The sequence below is a fragment of the Euleptes europaea genome, chromosome 16 (assembly GCF_029931775.1).
Source record: "Euleptes europaea isolate rEulEur1 chromosome 16, rEulEur1.hap1, whole genome shotgun sequence".
In the NCBI taxonomy this organism is placed as follows: domain Eukaryota; kingdom Metazoa; phylum Chordata; class Lepidosauria; order Squamata; family Sphaerodactylidae; genus Euleptes; species Euleptes europaea.
In genome coordinates, this window is record NC_079327.1 from 22,050,289 (window position 1) to 22,067,453 (window position 17,165).

Sequence of the window (17,165 nt, forward strand, 5' to 3'; positions counted from 1 at the left end):
GCATGGTGTAGTGGTTAAAAGCGGTGGTTTGGACAGTGGACTCTAATCTGGAGAACTGGGTTTGATTCCTCACTCCTCCACCTGAGCAGCAGACTCTAACCTGGAGAACCGGGTTTGACTCCCCACTCCTCCTCATGAGCAGCAGACTCTAACCTGGAGAACCGGGTTGGTTTCCCCACTCCTCCACATGAAGTCTGCTGGGTGACCTTGGGCTATTCACAGCTCTCTTAGAGCTCTCTCAGCCACACCTACCTCACAGGGTATCTATTGTGGGGAGAGGAAGGGAAGGTTGTTGTAAGCCTGTTTGATTCTTCCTTAAAAGGTAGAGAAAGTCGCCATATAAAAACTAACTCTTAAAAGAACATAACTCTACACAGGATGGCACTAGAAATGTATTCAAAAGAGATCTTATTTACACCTGTTGGGTGTAAACCCCCCAAACTCAACACTATGTAAAGGACATGACAGGTATATAAGTCACCAATGGGAATTGGGTGCCGAGGCCGGACAGGAATGTACGTAGACTGCAAAGAAAACAATGTCTCAACAGCAAAGACTGTCATTCCAATGCAGTGGCAGATGAAGAGCTCTGTGTCAGAATCACCAGGTTATGGGACACGCTGAGATAGCCATTCATCTACCGGACAATGTATGTCACTCACCTGAAGAGTGTTTTGAATGATGATGCCTTTGTTTCACATTTTTGGAAACAGGTCTCCCACTACTTACTTTCTTTAATGATATTGCTCACATGTCCAGTTCACACTAAGATCAAAATAAGAAAAAGAAAAAGTAACCAGTCTCCCACTACAGAAGCCTGTGGGTGAGGGAGGCATGGTCTTATCCACAAAAAAACCTACCTCCAGTCTTGTTCTTAGTATTCCTCTCCCTTCCCTCATTTCTCTTTCAGGGCTCCATACATGCGGTACTCTTCTCTGTGGACATCGATCCGCACTCTCTTTTGAGAAATTATTAAAAGTCCTAGTTTTTCCCATTTGTAATTCCCTCCTGATGTAGTTCTATTTTGATGCTTTATTTATCTTTAGGTCTGTTTACTCCGGCTCCTTTCTTTCCCCTAAAAGATTATTTACATTTTTTTAGTGGTATGCAAACACTGGCCAATGATGAACAACCTTGAAGAAAGTGCCTAATGATAATGAACTTATTAATCAAGGAAAGAAGAAAATAACACATACACCCCCCCCAAAAAAGGCTATATTCCATATTCCTCAGAAACAAATAAAGGGTCGTTTAGCTGGCTTTTTGTAGAGACCGGTTTCCAAAAATGTGGATTGCATGGAAAAAGTATAGTGTGTCACACAGAAGACTTGAACCTCCATCTGTAGACACAGATCTAATAGTATCCCCGAGCTATGAACTTGCTCTTCCATGGAAAATGCAACCATATCCAGAACAATGGGGAAGGCAATGGCAAACCACCACCCCATAGACATAGTCCGCCTAGTAAAAGTTGTGATGTAACGTCACCCCGTAGGTCAGTAATGATCCAGTGCTTCCACAGGAGATGCTGGCCTTTTATGCAAGGACGTTTCCCTGTGGTCACCCCCTGCCCTGACTGCTTCGGGGCTTTCTTTTAATTATGCATGCCTTTTCTGCCTGTCAGAGGTCGTCTTGCGTTCCCTGTGTGGATGGACCACTGGTCTGATCCAGCAGGGTTCTTCTTCAGTAATGACTCACATTTCCAAAGGACCATATCATATTTTCATGACGCATACCTATTCTCTCCAGGATCAGAGGAGCATGCCTATTATATTAAGTGCTTTGGAACACAGGCAGGATGGTGCTGCTGCAGTCGTCTTGTTTGTGGGCTTCCTAGAGGCACCTGGTTGGCCACTGTATGAACAGACTGCTGGACTTGATGGACCCTGATCTGATCCAGCAGGGCTCTTCTTACGTTCTTATCATTTTATTATTTTTTCCCTTGGCCGCTGTGCACGGCTTTTCACCTGCACTGCAGAACCGTCTTCCCTGAATGTAAAAAGTGAAGAAATAAAGTAAATTTAAAAACCTGGTAAATGTATGTGTTTCTCCTCAGTACCAGGCGTACCAACTCCCTGTTTTTTTGACATGACAAATACATCACTGACGATGACCTAATCATGCCATACGACTCGACGTTATTTACTTTGGCTGCCGTCTCAGTCCTAGTTAAGCCTCCTTAAGTCTCATTGATTTCAGTGGGATTTAGGGGCCCGTAACCAGGGAGCAGGATTGTGCCCGAAGCGGACTGTGCCGTCTGTAGTTGTTTGGAAGGTTGGGGTGTAATATTTCCCTCCTCCTCCTTTCAGTCTTTACGAGCTCCTTCCATGCGTAAAGCGCCTTAATTCTTTTGCAAGGGAGGAGGAACGACTTGGGTCAGGCAGTTTCCTTCGGCCCCCAGCTCTTTTACTCTCCCATCCAGCTGGCTGCAGACATCCCGGCTGTAGCCTTCTCTCTCTGTCTCTGTAATCCTAGTCGGTTTCCCGTGGCCACAGTGGGGTGCTTCCTTTGATCTCCCTGCAGGTGGCTTGCCTATGCATAAAACGGGGGACTGCAAACAGAAAACCTTCTGCGGAGCAAATGAAAACACACGGATGATGCCATTGTGCCTCCGTGCCTTATATACTGGGAGGAACTGACGTCAATGCCTAAGGATTTTGTTGTGTAATGTAATAACTGTGCAGAAAGGGCAAAGATGTATCATCCGGATGTGATCTTCTCTCTTCTCTACCAACAGAGTTAAGATGTATTAATGTTCAGCAGGAAGAGGGAAAGTTGGAGTCACACAATCTGTGGGGGATTCTTCATCAGGGCCGATTGGTTTTGACATGAATGAGTTATTGTATGAGCTGGCATTGGAAGGCAAACATTTGTTTTGGCTTGGGTTATTCTTACCAGAGTGGAGTCCTGCAGCTTGAACAAGCATGTTTAACTTTTTTTTCAAAATTATGTCAAAAAGATGAGCAACATATTGTTCATTTATTCTCATTGCTCTGATAAAGTAATAATGGCTTCAAAACCCTCTGTGACTATATGAAAGTAGCTGTCCTGTAAAGTCAAGAGGTGAACCATACATCTTGAGAAAGCTCAAACCTCTGAGCCAAAGAGTGCATCCATACATTGTTGTATATTTTGCTACGGTTGCACTGTAGTAATCACTTGCAACTGGCTTGTCTTGTCTGTGCAGAATATTACTTTGTCTATGTGTCTGTACTCCTGTTTTCCTCAATAAACTTTCTCTGATTATTTTGCTAAATTCCCGCTTCTGTTTTCCTTTCACACCTGCCTCAGGGTTTTATCCTATCATTTTAAAGACATCTTAGAAGAGCTGGGAGCAGGTACTTTAGAACAGGAATGAGAGGTAGCAGAAGAGACATTTCTTTCTTGCCCTTGGCTTTCCCAAGACAGAATTTCCACCCAGCTAGGAAATGGGACTCATTGACACAACTGCTTGTCTAGAGTACACATGCTAACATCTCATCGAAGCCCTGGAATTCAGAGATAACCCAGAAAATTGACACAATCACTTCTAGAGTCAGCCAACTCCTGCTCTATGGTTTATGGAGGAGCTTGGAGCAATTAAACAAATCAACAGACAATTCAAATACAAAAAAACCCCCTCCAAACAAACATAGTAGAACATGTTAGATGCCTACTCTCTGGGCAACGACCGTGGCACAACAGAATTACTTTCCTGCCACCATCATGTCTGCACTGATCTGTCCAAGCTGATCCAGGTTATGAAGATATTGGAATACCTGAAAGTTCACTGCGACATGTATACATCAGTGGCTTACAAGGTGAGTCGTAAGAAATATTCAGCCCCATTCAGTTGCATTCAATGATAGGGGATGGGATATTCCCTGCAATTTATCCAGTGATCCACTGCTGCATATATGGTAAGCAGTTTCCAAATAAAGTTGCTCATATCCCTACTTAAAACAAGTGCACATGGAACTGCATTTTGGCAAGAGAACATCTGTCGGTTGAAAACTTGTATTCACAACCTGAAATATACTTGTTGGTTATCCCTACGGGAAGGGGGATGTTTGTGATAAATTTCTACTGATTTCAACACGAATCTTTCCTGTCTAATTTTAGTGACATAGAAAATGTCAAGAAGGAAAATAAATTTTGTCGAAGGCTTTCACGGTCAGAGTTCATTGGTTCTTGTAGGTTATCCAGGCTGTGTAACCGTGGTCTTGGAATTTTCTTTCCTGACGTTTCGCCAGCAACTGTGGCAGGCATCTTCAGAGTAGTAACACTGAAGGACAGTGTCTCTCAGTGTCAAGGGTGTAGGAAGAGTAATATATAGTCAGAAAGGGGTTGGGTTTGAGCTGAGTATTGTCCTGCAAAAGTAATGTGCTAATCATTGTCCTGTAAGTCGATACTTACAGGACAATGATTAGCACATTACTTTTGCAGGACAATACTCAGCTCAAACCCAACCCCTTTCTGACTATATATTACTCTTCCTACACCCTTGACACTGAGAGACACTGTCCTTCAGTGTTACTACTCTGAAGATGCCTGCCACAGTTGCTGGCGAAACGTCAGGAAAGAAAATTCCAAGACCACGGTTACACAGCCCGGATAACCTACAAGAACCAACGAAAATAAATTTCTTTGTCACACATTTTATTATTATACATTGCATGGAATCCCAAAATTTCAGTTAATCATGTACCGTTTCTGAGCTTATCATGATTTGTGGAACATTGCTGTTAAGCTAAATGTACACTGAAAGAGATTTCAGAAACAGATTAACAAATTACAAGTGTATAAGGGGGAGGAAAACAACTGGAGACAAGAAGGGTAATGGAAAAGATGAAAGATGAATGCAGAAGTATTTCTTTTAGGCAGTTGCTGAAGTATAAAAATACAGTTCACTTTAGGTCAGTGGTCTTTACCCTTTCCAGACCCAGAACCAGACTTTAATCCCTAGGAAGCAACATGGGACCCAGTAAACAGCAAACATTTCACACCACAATGACATGACAAGAAGAGCGGGAGTTAAGAGTTATAACCTCAGTTCAGCAGACCAAGAGAACCAAAAAATGCAGCATGAGGAGATGTTCTGTAGTGAGGAACAAGTCAGGGATTAATGTCTTGGAGGAGTTCTCTCCACTACTGAGTGGCCTCATCTTACTGTCCTGCTGTTTTTCTCCCAGTGCATGCAAAGAGAGGCAGGTGATGTAGCTCCCTTGCTCACTACACATGCGCACTAGGTCCTTCCAAGAATCAGCAAAGGAAAAGGTGGCTGTATGGGGACCTGGGATCCAGGGGGTGGGTCTCCATGACCTGAATGTTCTGACCAATCAGTTGAAAACCACTGCTTTAGGTCATTTGCAGTGCAATACTATGCAGTTGTTCCAGTACTAAGCCCGTTGATTTTGATGGAATTAGACTAAAGTAACTCTTGCATAGGATTGTACTGTTGGTATAATTTGGATGAGTAAGTGCCCATAATAGAGTGGTAAGCTGCAGTACTGCAGTCCAAGCTCTGCTCACGATCTGAGTTCGATCCCAATGGAAGTTGGTTTCAGGTAGCCGGCTCAAGGTTGACTCAACCTTCCATCCTTGCGAGGTCGGTAAAATGAGTACCCAGCTTGCTGGGGGTAAAGGGAAGATGACTGGGGAAGGCACTGGCAAACCACCCTGTGAAACAAAGTCTGCCTAGTAAATGTCGGGATGTGAGGTCACCCCATGGGTCAGGAATGACCCAGTGCTTGCACAGGGGACCTTTACCTTAACCTTTTTAAGTGCCCATAAACAAAATTTGTATGTGTTGGCCTCATTTCCTAAAATGCACAGTGATAGAAAACTAGAAGGTATTTCTTGCAGTTCAAAATACTAAATGCTAACTTCGAATGTCTCAATGTGAACTAATTAATTTTATTGGTCAAATCTGAAAGGTAAATGAAATAATTAAAACTAAATTCATACCCCTTTCCTCTTTGAGTCCTGCACTGACTTTTGTCCTTGATTTCCCTGGAAGCAGGCCAGTTTCACAGGGTCAGCCTGTTTGCCCTTTATAAAAATATTGACACAACATCAGGTCAGGAGACCACGTGCTGAGAAAGTGGCTTACTGCTTGAATGCTGTTTTCCTTTCAGGCATTAACCTTAAAGTGCACAGCCCTAAAATGTATTCACGGTGGAAAAAATACACTTTTATTTCAGCATACAACACCAATCGTGGCTTGCAGAGATACAAACATTTTTTGGATATGTCTCCTTACTAGCTGACTCACAGCATTCCTATTTAGTAAATGAATAGTCAGACAGGTATAGTCAGTTGCAAACAACTGGGTTGGCAGGAGGTGGACTTCCATCAGGGGTAACCTTGTGAGAAATTTTGAATTTCCACTATTAAGAGGGTGTTGCATTTTATTGGCCATTGCTAATTTGTTATGATTGTTAAAGTATTCTTTCCCTATAAAATAGGTACCCTAAATGTAACATAAGCCAAGAGGGAGGAAGCAAGGGGGGGAAGGAGATGGAAATATAGAATGTAAAGAATGCTGGACATCTATGAAGAGGTAATGTAACTGCAGCAGTTGTACTTACTCCATAGCTCACAAAGAGCCACATTCACAATCTCAAGAGCCATGTTTGCCCTGACCTGGATGGCCCTGGCTAGCCTATTTGTATCAGATCTCAGAAGATAAGGATCAGTCCTGGTTAGTAATTGGATAGGAGACCACTAACAAATACCAGGGTTGCTGTGCAGAGGAAGGCAATGGCAAACAACCTCTGTTAAGGCAAAAATGCACGGTTGCTTTAGCCTCCTTTATTCCCTGTTTCAGCCAGGATTCAGCCAGGATTCAGCCAGGATCGAATGCACGTTCGGCGAAACCCGTGTTCGATCCTGGCTGAATCCTGGCTGAAACATTTTCTCCTGCTATTACAACTGATCTCCATCCGATAGAGATCAGTTCACCTGGAGAAAATGGCCGCTTTGACCATTGGACTCTATGTTATTGAGGTCCCTCCCCAAACCCTGCCCTCTTCAGGCTCCGCCCCCAAAACCTCCCGCTGCTGGCAAAGAGGCACCTGGCAACCCTAGTAATACATGTCTGATGCATGGGTGGTACCTCAGAATAACTCTGGTTACCTGAGTTGCCAATGCATCATTTGAGCTAGAAGCAACCTCCCGCCTATTTCAAATGCAAGTCCACAAAAGAACAACACAGCCTAAATAACACAACACAGTGCGTGCAAGCTTTTGAGCCCTCCAAAACTTTTCATCCAGGCTACCTGATGAAAAATTCTAGAGCACTCAAAACTTGCACATTGTATTGTGTTGAACACATGAAGCTGTCTTATACTGAATCAGACCCTCGGTCCATCAAAGTCAGTATCGTCTACTCGGACCGGCAGCTGCTCTCCAGGGTCTCAGGCAGAGGGTCTTTCACATCATGTACCTGCCTAGTCCCTTTTAACTGGAGATGCCGGGGATTGAACCTGGGACCTTCTGCATGCCAAGCAGTTCTACTGCTGAGCTCTTCATTATTAAATATTATTATCAAATATTTAAAATGATTAAATATTAACGAGGCTTTTTTGTTTTTGGCTTTTGATATTGGCCGCTTATGCATGGGAGGTTTTGCCTTGGATTTGCCACTCAGGTTCCCAACCGGGGGTCCACGGACCCCCAGGGGTCCACGAGAACTAAATTAAGGTCCGTGAAACAAAGTTATAAACCCATAATAAATTAATATTTCAAATTAAAAGTTCTCTATTATAAAAATATATATTCAAATATTATTCTAAGTTTAATGTTTAACTAACAGTTATGATTAAAGTTTATTTTCAAACTCTCGGAATTTTTATTTTGAACCTTGGGGTCCCTGCACCGAACAAAAAAGCCCTAGTGGTCCCTGGTCAAAAAAAGGTTGGGAACCATTATTGCACATTTTCCCCATCGAATTCATAAAAATTAAAAAAATAAGCCTCCATGCAAAGTTTCGAGAATTCAGATGGGGGAAAACGTGTATCTACAGAGCGGCAAACCCAAGGCAAAACCTACCCTGCGTAAGCGGCCACTGTTCACTTCTAGCGTCAGGTTTTGTAACTATTCCCCGCGAATTTATTACTGGCGCGGGATTCACGTCCGCATGAACCACAACAGCTCCCGGGGCAAAAAAGAACTAAGCCGACTGCGCATGCGCGACTCCCGCCCCCTTCCCCTGCTCCGCGCGACTCCTTCCATTCATCAGGGGGCCGCTTGACGCTCCGCGAGGGCCACGCCCACTCCGCTAAGCCCCTCCCCCTCCGCGTAGGGAGACCGAATCCTGGGCGTCCCACCCAGTCTCATTCGGCAGTGGCGGCGGGAGGGGGGGGGGAGAGAGCGGGAGGCGTGCGTCTGTCGTGGGGGAAGGCGCGGCTCCTGATTGGCTAGGGCGAGGCGAGGTGAAAGGGCGGCCCGGGCGGCTGAGGGGAGCCTAGCGGCCGCGGCGGATCGATGGCGGCGACGGCGGCCTTCCTGTGCCGGGCCGGGGCTTGGCAGCCGCGGCAGCCCGGCGTCCTGGAGCGGCTGTCCGTCGCGCGGAAGGTGAGGGGGCGGCTGAGGGGAAGGGGCCGCGGCGGGTAGGCATCGCGCAGCTGGCAACGGAAGCTGGAGGAAGCCCGGTCGGCAGTAGCTGCTTGCCTGACCGACCGTCGAGAGTCCATTTCCCCCTGTCTAGGCGGGTAGGTGATGGGAAAGACCTCAGCCTGAGACCCCGGAGAGCCATGGGGAGGGGGCGTGGCTCAGTGGTAGCGCCTCTGCCTGGCATGCAGAAGGTCCCGGGTTCAATCCCCGGCGTCTCCAGTTAAAAGGGACCAGGCAAGCAGGTGATGTGAGTCGCTGCCAGTCTGAGTCGACAATACTGACTTTGATGGACCGAGGGTTTGGTTCAGTATAAGGCAGCTCCATAGAGAAGGTCCATGGCTCAATGGTAGAGTGCTTGGCATGCAGAAGGTCCCGGGTTCAATCCCCGGCATCTCCAGTTCAAGGGACCAGGCAAGCAGGTGATGTGAAAGGACCTCTGCCTTGGACCCTGGAGAGCCGCTGCCAGTCTGAGTAGACAATACTGGCTTGGATGGACCTTGATGGTCTGATTCAGCATAAGGCATCTTCAAGTGTTCAGTATAAGGCAGCTCCATAGAGAAGGTCCATGACTCAATGGTGATGTGAAAGGACCTCTGCCTGAGACCCTGGAGAGCAGCTGCCGATCTGAGTTGACGATACTGACTTTGGTTCAGTATAAGGCAGCTGCTGCCCACAAGTGCTTGAGAGACGGTGGCTTGTCTGTTGCAGGTGCGGGTCGTGGGCATGACCTGGTCGTGGGCATGAATAGGCTGCATGGAGGAGACACCCATGTCGGATGGGCACACTTTAAAAAAAAAAAAAAACACCTACCGTTTTCCCCCTCCCCCATTTTATTCACACAACATTCTTATGAGGTATGTCTGGGTGAGAAAGTGTGACATGCCGTTACCGGGTCGAGAGGGTTGTCTGCGCTTCCAATCAGGAGGTGGATATCCTCCGTGATTCCTCCCCGTGCATTTGAGAATAGCATTCACTAAGAGCAAAAGGATTCCCGAAAGGGGGTGGGGTGTCTCTTTTGAATCTCAGGTTACTAGTGCAAGCCAGTTCGGAAAGAGAAAATCTTGTGTAAGAGGAGTACTTCGCTGAAGATCCGTATCCTTCACGCCATACATTTGTCTCTGTTCATACATGATTATAAGTTCCTATTTAACAGCGTATGTACATGCCATTCTTTCTCAATTGTGTTACCTTTGTTTACAAATGCATCTAGATATGACTGTGAGAAGATGCTAGTACAATTATGTGACATAATGCACAGTTATGTGACATAATGAACATGAAGGCTATATGCATATTTAATGTATCTCATCATGGTAACTGTTTGTGCAGAGATGACTGAGAGCCTCTCTGGCTAGGTGTGCACAGTATAGTACAATAGGCTTCCAACTTGCTTATGGACTTGATGAACTGGATAGTTGAGGCTTATTCAATATATATCTAGGTCCTCTTTTCTTTATTTTTTCCCCTGAGGGTTTTGAACTCATCATTTATCCTCCCCCCCCCCGCAACTCTGAAATCCATGCAATCAACTAGTTCTGTGTTGTGAGGGAATCCTAGTGAGGTGTTAGCTGACAAGGGATAATAAACTGAATGTCAACACGTCATCTCAGTAAAACACAAAATTGTCCCCAGATGCTATGCATTTCCCCCTGTTTAATTTGCTGGGTAAAATGAATATATGGATGGCCAATTAACCAGATGTTGTCTGTTGTCGGTATTTGTTTAGAAAATGTTATGTCATCCATCTGCAGAGACCTTTATTCCAGTTTCCTGACAGAATAAAGAAATTATGGGATGATGATAACCTAATGAGCCTATATTTTCTTTGTACCGGTTATACACAGAGGGAAGGAGCTTCCCATTGGCTTACATTGGATTCTAAATGTATGTCGTGACATGAAGCTGCTTGTCTGCTATTTTGGTGTAATGTCTGATTTTGGTATGTCCCATCCTAACCAGCTGTTGTGTAGTGATCAGAGCAGGTGTTCCCAACCTTTTTGAGCATGCGGGCACATTTGGAATTCTGACATGGCACGATGGGTTCAGCAGCAAAATGGCAGCCAAAAAATGGCTGCTGCAGTAGGTGAAGCCAGCCGCAAAATGATTGCTACATCGTAACTTCAGTAACACAGTGTAGATCCTTGTGCTGTGGTGGCAGACCTTTAAAAAAGGTCTGCACAGCCAATCAAATATCCAATTGCTGGGCAAAAGCCCTGCCTGGCCCCACATTGTGGGGGGGGGGGCTGGATTCGCATTTCAGATTAGGATCTTGGAGAGCCTGGTTCAAACCCCCATTCTGCCTTGGAAGCTTGTTGGGTGGTTTTGGGCCAGTCGTACATTCTCAGCCTAACCTCCCTCACAGGGTTGTTGTGAGGATAAAATGGAGGATAGGAAAATGATAGGTGCCATTTTGAGTACCCATTGGGGGATAAAGGTGGGATAAAAATGAAATAAATAATTGTTATAATGGTTCAGCTAGTCTGTACACTTGACTGTGAAGGGATGCTGTCCAAATATTAATCACTACTAATTTAATGGATCTTTTATAGATGAAGGTCATGACGAGCAACTTCTTGGGGAGGGGCTATGGCTCAGTTTGTAGAGCATCTGCTTGGCATGCAGAAGGTCCCAGGTTCAGTCCCTGGCAACTCCAGTTAAAGGGACTAGGCAAGTTGGTGATGTGAGAGACCTCTGCCTGAGATCCGGGAGAGCCGCTGCTGGTCTGAGTAGCAATACTGACTTTGATGGACCGAGGTTCCATCACAGCTTCATGTGTTCAAATACACTGACCACTATGAAAGCTCCTGTGGGGATAAAGCTGTTCTTAGGGGAGGGGCTGTGGCTCAGTGGTAGAGCATCTGCTTGGCATACAGAAAGTCCCCGGTTCAGTTCCCAGCATCTCCAGTTAAAGGAACTAGGCAAGTAGGTGATGTGAAAGACCTCAGTCTGAGACCTGGAAAAGCCACTGCCGGTCTGAGTAGACGATACTGACTTTGATGGACTGAGGGTCTGATTCAGTAGAGGGCAGCTTCATGTATGTTCATATGTGTTCTTAAACTTCGTATATGTCTGTCTGTCTACAAGCATAAACGGTGGTGTTATCAGCAGATAAACTGGTCTGGAGGAAACCTGCCTCATGCTGTTTCTGTATCTGCCAGCTATTTTATTTACTTGTTCATTGGGCTTTGCCCTGTTCACTGTGAACTACCATGCCAATGTCATGCTTCAGTGACATGACAGACGTGACTACTAGTATTGTGTGGTCAGCCAGCACCAGGGTAGAATCTGTCGAGGCCTAAGAAAAAGAGTTTGCGGGGATGGGTGGGGAGCCCTTCCTCTTTGGGAAAGGTCTCTTGAAAAGAAGCAGGTAAGTGGCTTCTACTGACTTGAACGCTGTCTGTGTGTTCAGTGCCGTCAAGTCGTTTCCCACTCATGGTGACCCTATGAATCAAAGTCCTCCAAAATGTCCTATCTTTGACAGCCTTGCTCAGATCTTGCAAATTGAAGGCCGTCTACAAGTTTTAATTTAAAAAGTGTTTCTAGGTGCTATCACCCCCCTACATATCATCTTCAACTGACCAGCGATCTCTTGCTCCCTTAATGGCTTACTCCTTGCTGACCCTGAATGTGTTGGACTCCCTTCCTGAATGTGTATATTGTGCCGCCTCCTCACTCTTCAAAACCTTCCCCAAGACCCACTCTGTCCATATGGCAGTAGGCCCTCACACCACGGCCCTCACACCACAGCTTGTGGAGAGCCACATTTCCAGTCACCCTCGACCAAAAAAACCATGTTTACTTCCATTCCTGGCCCAAGGCCTGCACCTCAGGGAGGCTTGGAGCTTACCCATTCCTCTGGCCACGGCTGTTTCAAGGTGGCAGTCACCTGCCACAAACCTCACCAGACAAGAACCTTGCCCATGTTCCTGAAATGTTGGGAAGGGTGCTCAGAAATGCTACCGGTGGCACATCAAAGTGTTGCGTATGGCTCCCGAGCCTCTGAGTATCCCTGTCATAGATCTTTGGCTTGCCTTGCTAACATTTCCCAACTGTAACTAAGCTTAAATTATGTGCAAATATATTTGCCTACATTCATCCCTCCCAGCCTTATCTCTCCTTTCCCTCCCTCTGTAACTTTCCCCATTTTCTATTTTATCAGGTATGTTTCTGCCTGTTTTTGCCAATGTAAGATGGTGTGAACCCTAGCATCAGATAAATAATAATTTTCTAAACTGGCTTAGGACTTTGGCTGTGTAGTTCTAGATCTTTTGTTATTTAAAAGCTGGGTAGTATAGAACTAGGGGAGGGGCTGTGGCTCAGTGGTAGAGCATCTGCTTGGCATGCAGAAGATCCCAGGTTCAATCCCCAGCATCTCCAGTTAAAGGGACTAGGCAAGTAGGTGATGTGAAAGGCTTCCGTCTGAGTCCCCGGAGAGCCCCCGCCGGTCTGAGTAGACAATACTGACTTTGATGGACCGAGGGTCTGATTCAGTATAAGGCAGCTTCATGTGTTCAACTACAAAGGAGAGTGAAATACGTATCGGTAGCTTCAGTATTATATTTGAAATGGGGAAACCAGGTTTAAATCCATACTTTGTGGCTTTTGTCCAGTAATTATTTTTGATCTACCTCAAAGGGTTGTTATGCATGCAAAAGATGGGGGAAACGCGTGTATGCTGTTTTGAGCTTGCTACAAGAAGGTTGGAATGTAATAGGAAACAGCTGAAGAATAATTGGTTGATAACTAGAACTTGCGTGTCTGGATTCTGTTGATCTTTTCTTTTAATATGAAGTGTGAAAACATTAATTGGCTTATTCAATGATGGGAGTTTTGTGACCAGTCTAGGTATTTCTCTTGGATCTCCCTATGTTTAAGCTCCCCCTCCCCAATAATTTACCTTGCTGCACTATTTAAATATTTATTGACTGCTAGATTTTTTTTTGCCGTCAAGTCACAGCTGATTTACAGTGACCCCGTAGGGTTTTCAAGGCAAGAGACATTCGAAGGTGGTTTGCCATTGCCTCATGTCCCTGGTATACCTTGGAGGTCTCCCATGCAAATACTAGCCAGGCTCAAGGCTGAGAGTGTGTGATTGGCCCAAGTTCACCCAGCAAGCTTCCGTGGCATGAGTGGGGATTTGAACCTGGGTTTCCTAGGTCCTAGTCCAACACCTTACCGCTACACCACACTGGCTCTCTGACTACTAGATTAATAGTTGCTTTTAGTTCTTAAACTTTGTGGGAGGGGAGGAGGAGGAGGTTGTATCAGATGTATATAACCAAACATTCTTTTGCTGGTAAGCATAGGTATAAAAATATTGTGTGGATGGATGGACACAGGTACTGAGAAAACAACAGGGTCTCTTCTTCACTTTCATTACTTTAATACCCCTGAGTAACCGCCTTTTATAATTTATCGTGGTCAATAAGAGAGAAAATAATGGCTGATAGCTCTAATAGAAAATGTTAGTGGCCACTTATTCCAGATGAAGAACCAAGTCCGATCACATGTGTTTATCATAAACCTTCAGAAGCTGATCTGGTAGTGTGACATGTTATGGGATGTTTGGGCTCTGTAGAAGGACAGCTTTCTGTTAAAATGTAGATTTAAGTTACACATGTTGTGTAAAGTTTTACCTCTTTATCAGGGTTAAACATTAAATCTTCTTGTGAAATGTTTATGAGCACACTTTGTTCTCAATTGAATCTGTCTTGCCAGCACCTAACATAATTGGCTATAAAGTTTTTTTGGGGTGTTTTTTATTTTTTATTTTTACAGTGCAAAAGCTAAACTAGGCAAGGTTTCTTATGGGGGATGAGAAAATACTGGTATAGAAAGGGAGGTTAGTGAGGTGCCAGGGATCTGGTAAATGCAAGAAAATTTAAGGTGGCTAAATAGGGTTGCCATACTTGACAGCATTTAACACACACAACTTTCACAAAATTATGAGGATGGCATATAGACCCTGTTCACACCAGAAGACATTTCATACTGAAACGCCTATAAGAGGCTTGTTGGTTTTTCATGGCTTTTGATGGGGTATGAATAGCAGGCATCCTCTGGCAGAGGAGGGGGAGGTATTTGGGTTTTTTAAATTTATTCTTAATTTGTAATGTTTTAATCACCACCTGCAAGTTGCCTTGAGCCAAGAGGTAAGGTACAGTTCCAATATTTTAATAACAGATGGTATAAACCAGGGATATTTTACCCTAAAACTTCATTTGGCTGAGTGAGAGTTCCTTAGCTGCAAGTATGCATGATGCTTGCATGAGCTGGCTGGGAGCAATCAGTGCCATAGTGTTGTTGGGATTAACAACAGGTGTGGCTGTGATCTGTGCTTGCATGGATAACGCTGGATATCCATGCAATGAAGTAGAAGGCTCAAAGAGCTTCCAAGCAACAAGTTATGATAAACTTGTTTTAGTGTTTACTGTATATGTCATCAAGACCTGCCAGGTCATTCTGCAAGGTTGCTTTGCCATGCATTGTATCTATAGAAAAATGACAGTTTTGTCATAGAGCTGCTCCCAAATCCTGTCTTTTGTTGAATGGGAGTGATTTAATGAGGAAACCAGATTAGCATATTGTGGCCTCTAGAAGAATAAGAGTTGGTTTTTATATGCCGACTTTCTCTACCACTTAAGGGAGACTCAAACCGGCTTACAATCACCTTCCCTTCCCCTCCTCACAACAGACACCCTGTGAGGTAGGTGAGGCTGAGAGAGCTCTTAATAGAACTGTGACTAGCCCAAAGTCACCCAGCTGGCTTCACGTGTAGGAGTGGGGAAACCAATCCAGTTCACCGGATTAGCCTCCGCTGCTCATGTGGAAGAGTGGGGAATCAAACCCGGTTCTCCAGATCAGAGTCCACCGCTCCAACTCTACATTAGTGACCATCTCAAGTACCAAACCTCCAAATTAGAGTTCACTTGTGCATAGTAAATTTTCATTTTCACAGTTGATTGGACATCTACAGATTAGTAAATTATGGGGAGGTACAAACTGTTGGTTAATAGAACTTAAAATTTTAATATGTTTACATATGATCTTCAGGATTCTAGTTTTATGAATCAAGGAATAAGCTTAGAATATTTTTCAAATGGTTGGGTTTATGTTCACTTTCATTATTATAGTAACAATAGCCTGAGAGAGGGGAGCTTTGCACATGTCTTATACATCAAACCTGTGGTTTTTACTGTTTTTGTTACGGGTATCTTATTGCCTCATTAGACTACAGCAACATGCAAGGAGGTAATTTCTGTGAGCAAGCTGTGAAGCTGCTTTTCTGTGTTATTGGAAGTGCTTGTATGTTCACCTGTATCAAACAACTTGAGGGCTAAGGCATAACTGAATGTGCAAATCCACCTGATCCTTTCCTTGCGTACTGTATCGTAGCATAAACTGGAGACTCGAGGGAGGGAAAGAGCCCCTGAATAACCAAAACTGCAAACTGGCTGAAAAGATTTTGAGAGTTGTTTTGTAATTTGAACTGTTTTTATTATGGATCAAGAAGTCTGTGCTGGGTCATTAGAATGTTAATAAGACTAAATCTAAATCCTGCACAGATGTGAGTGCCTGCTAATATAAACAAATGCTGTAATCTGATAATTCAATAATGTCAAACTTTGTAAGCAGAACAGTTCTCATCAAGGCCCAGATCTGTTAAGGGTGTCCTTTTCTTCTGATGTAGGGAGTCTCATTCTCTTTTTGCAATAGGATGCTGGCAGCAAGGGTGAAAAATATTTCTGGAGCCAAACGGCAAACCTTCAAAATCATGTGATATTTGATAGCAGTGCAACTTTTTTGTGGATTTACTTCCTTTCCCTTCCTGGTTGCAGGGGTTGATGTGCACCAGTTTGTTTTGGCTTTGACCATCACAAAGAGGTTTCTGACCTAATGCCTCATATGCCAGAGTGGAAGAATCTCCAAATACCTGGCTATAATGGGCATGCCAATTTTTTGCCGAGATCTGGGCTTCCAAAGCTAGAGTTGGCCTATCTGACCCAAAAGAGACGAGTTCCCAAAATCGTGCTTCTCTCTTTTCCTGCACAGCCAATCCTAGTTCCTGCCACTGTAATTTAGCGTGTTCAGACTTTTTCTGCCTGAGGAGCTTCTTGTATGCTGATCTTAACGATATAAGATGGCTTGTAGATGTTCCTTTCTTAAGAAGGCAGATCTGTCGGGTATAATAAACTAACTCTTTCCTGGTAGTTCAGCATTCCTGATCAAACCACCCTCTGCTAGAGTGAGTAGTAGTTTTGAAGGGCCTATCATTGGAGAACAGAAGTTTAAGAAGTTGTGCTATATCTTCAAAATACTTAATTGCATCCGAGCCTTCCTGCAATAGTTCTTGGCCTTTGGACCACAAGTCGTCCTTCGCCAAGGATTGGGCTCGGTTGCCTTGTAGCTGTGTCGTTCACCTAAGTCTCCTTGTACCAGGCAAACACCCATCTAAAGGATCGGGGGTGGGGCAGAGAAAAATGTTATCCCTGAAACCCAGCAAAAGCCTTAATGGGCAATGGTCACTCTCAGCTCTATTACCAACCTCAAAACTGAGAATGTGGCTTAAA

General features: G+C 44.5%; 1 protein-coding gene across 1 annotated transcript in view; it reads left to right on the forward strand.

Annotated features, from left to right (window-relative positions):
* The first annotated feature begins 8,466 nt into the window (after positions 1-8,466).
* Positions 8,467-17,165, forward strand: part of PCCA (propionyl-CoA carboxylase subunit alpha) — a 306,082-nt gene continuing 297,383 nt past the window's right edge. The window contains exon 1 of the mRNA XM_056861686.1: positions 8,467-8,556. Within this exon, the coding sequence (XP_056717664.1) occupies positions 8,467-8,556 (90 nt within the window). The remainder of the gene's footprint in view (positions 8,557-17,165) is intronic.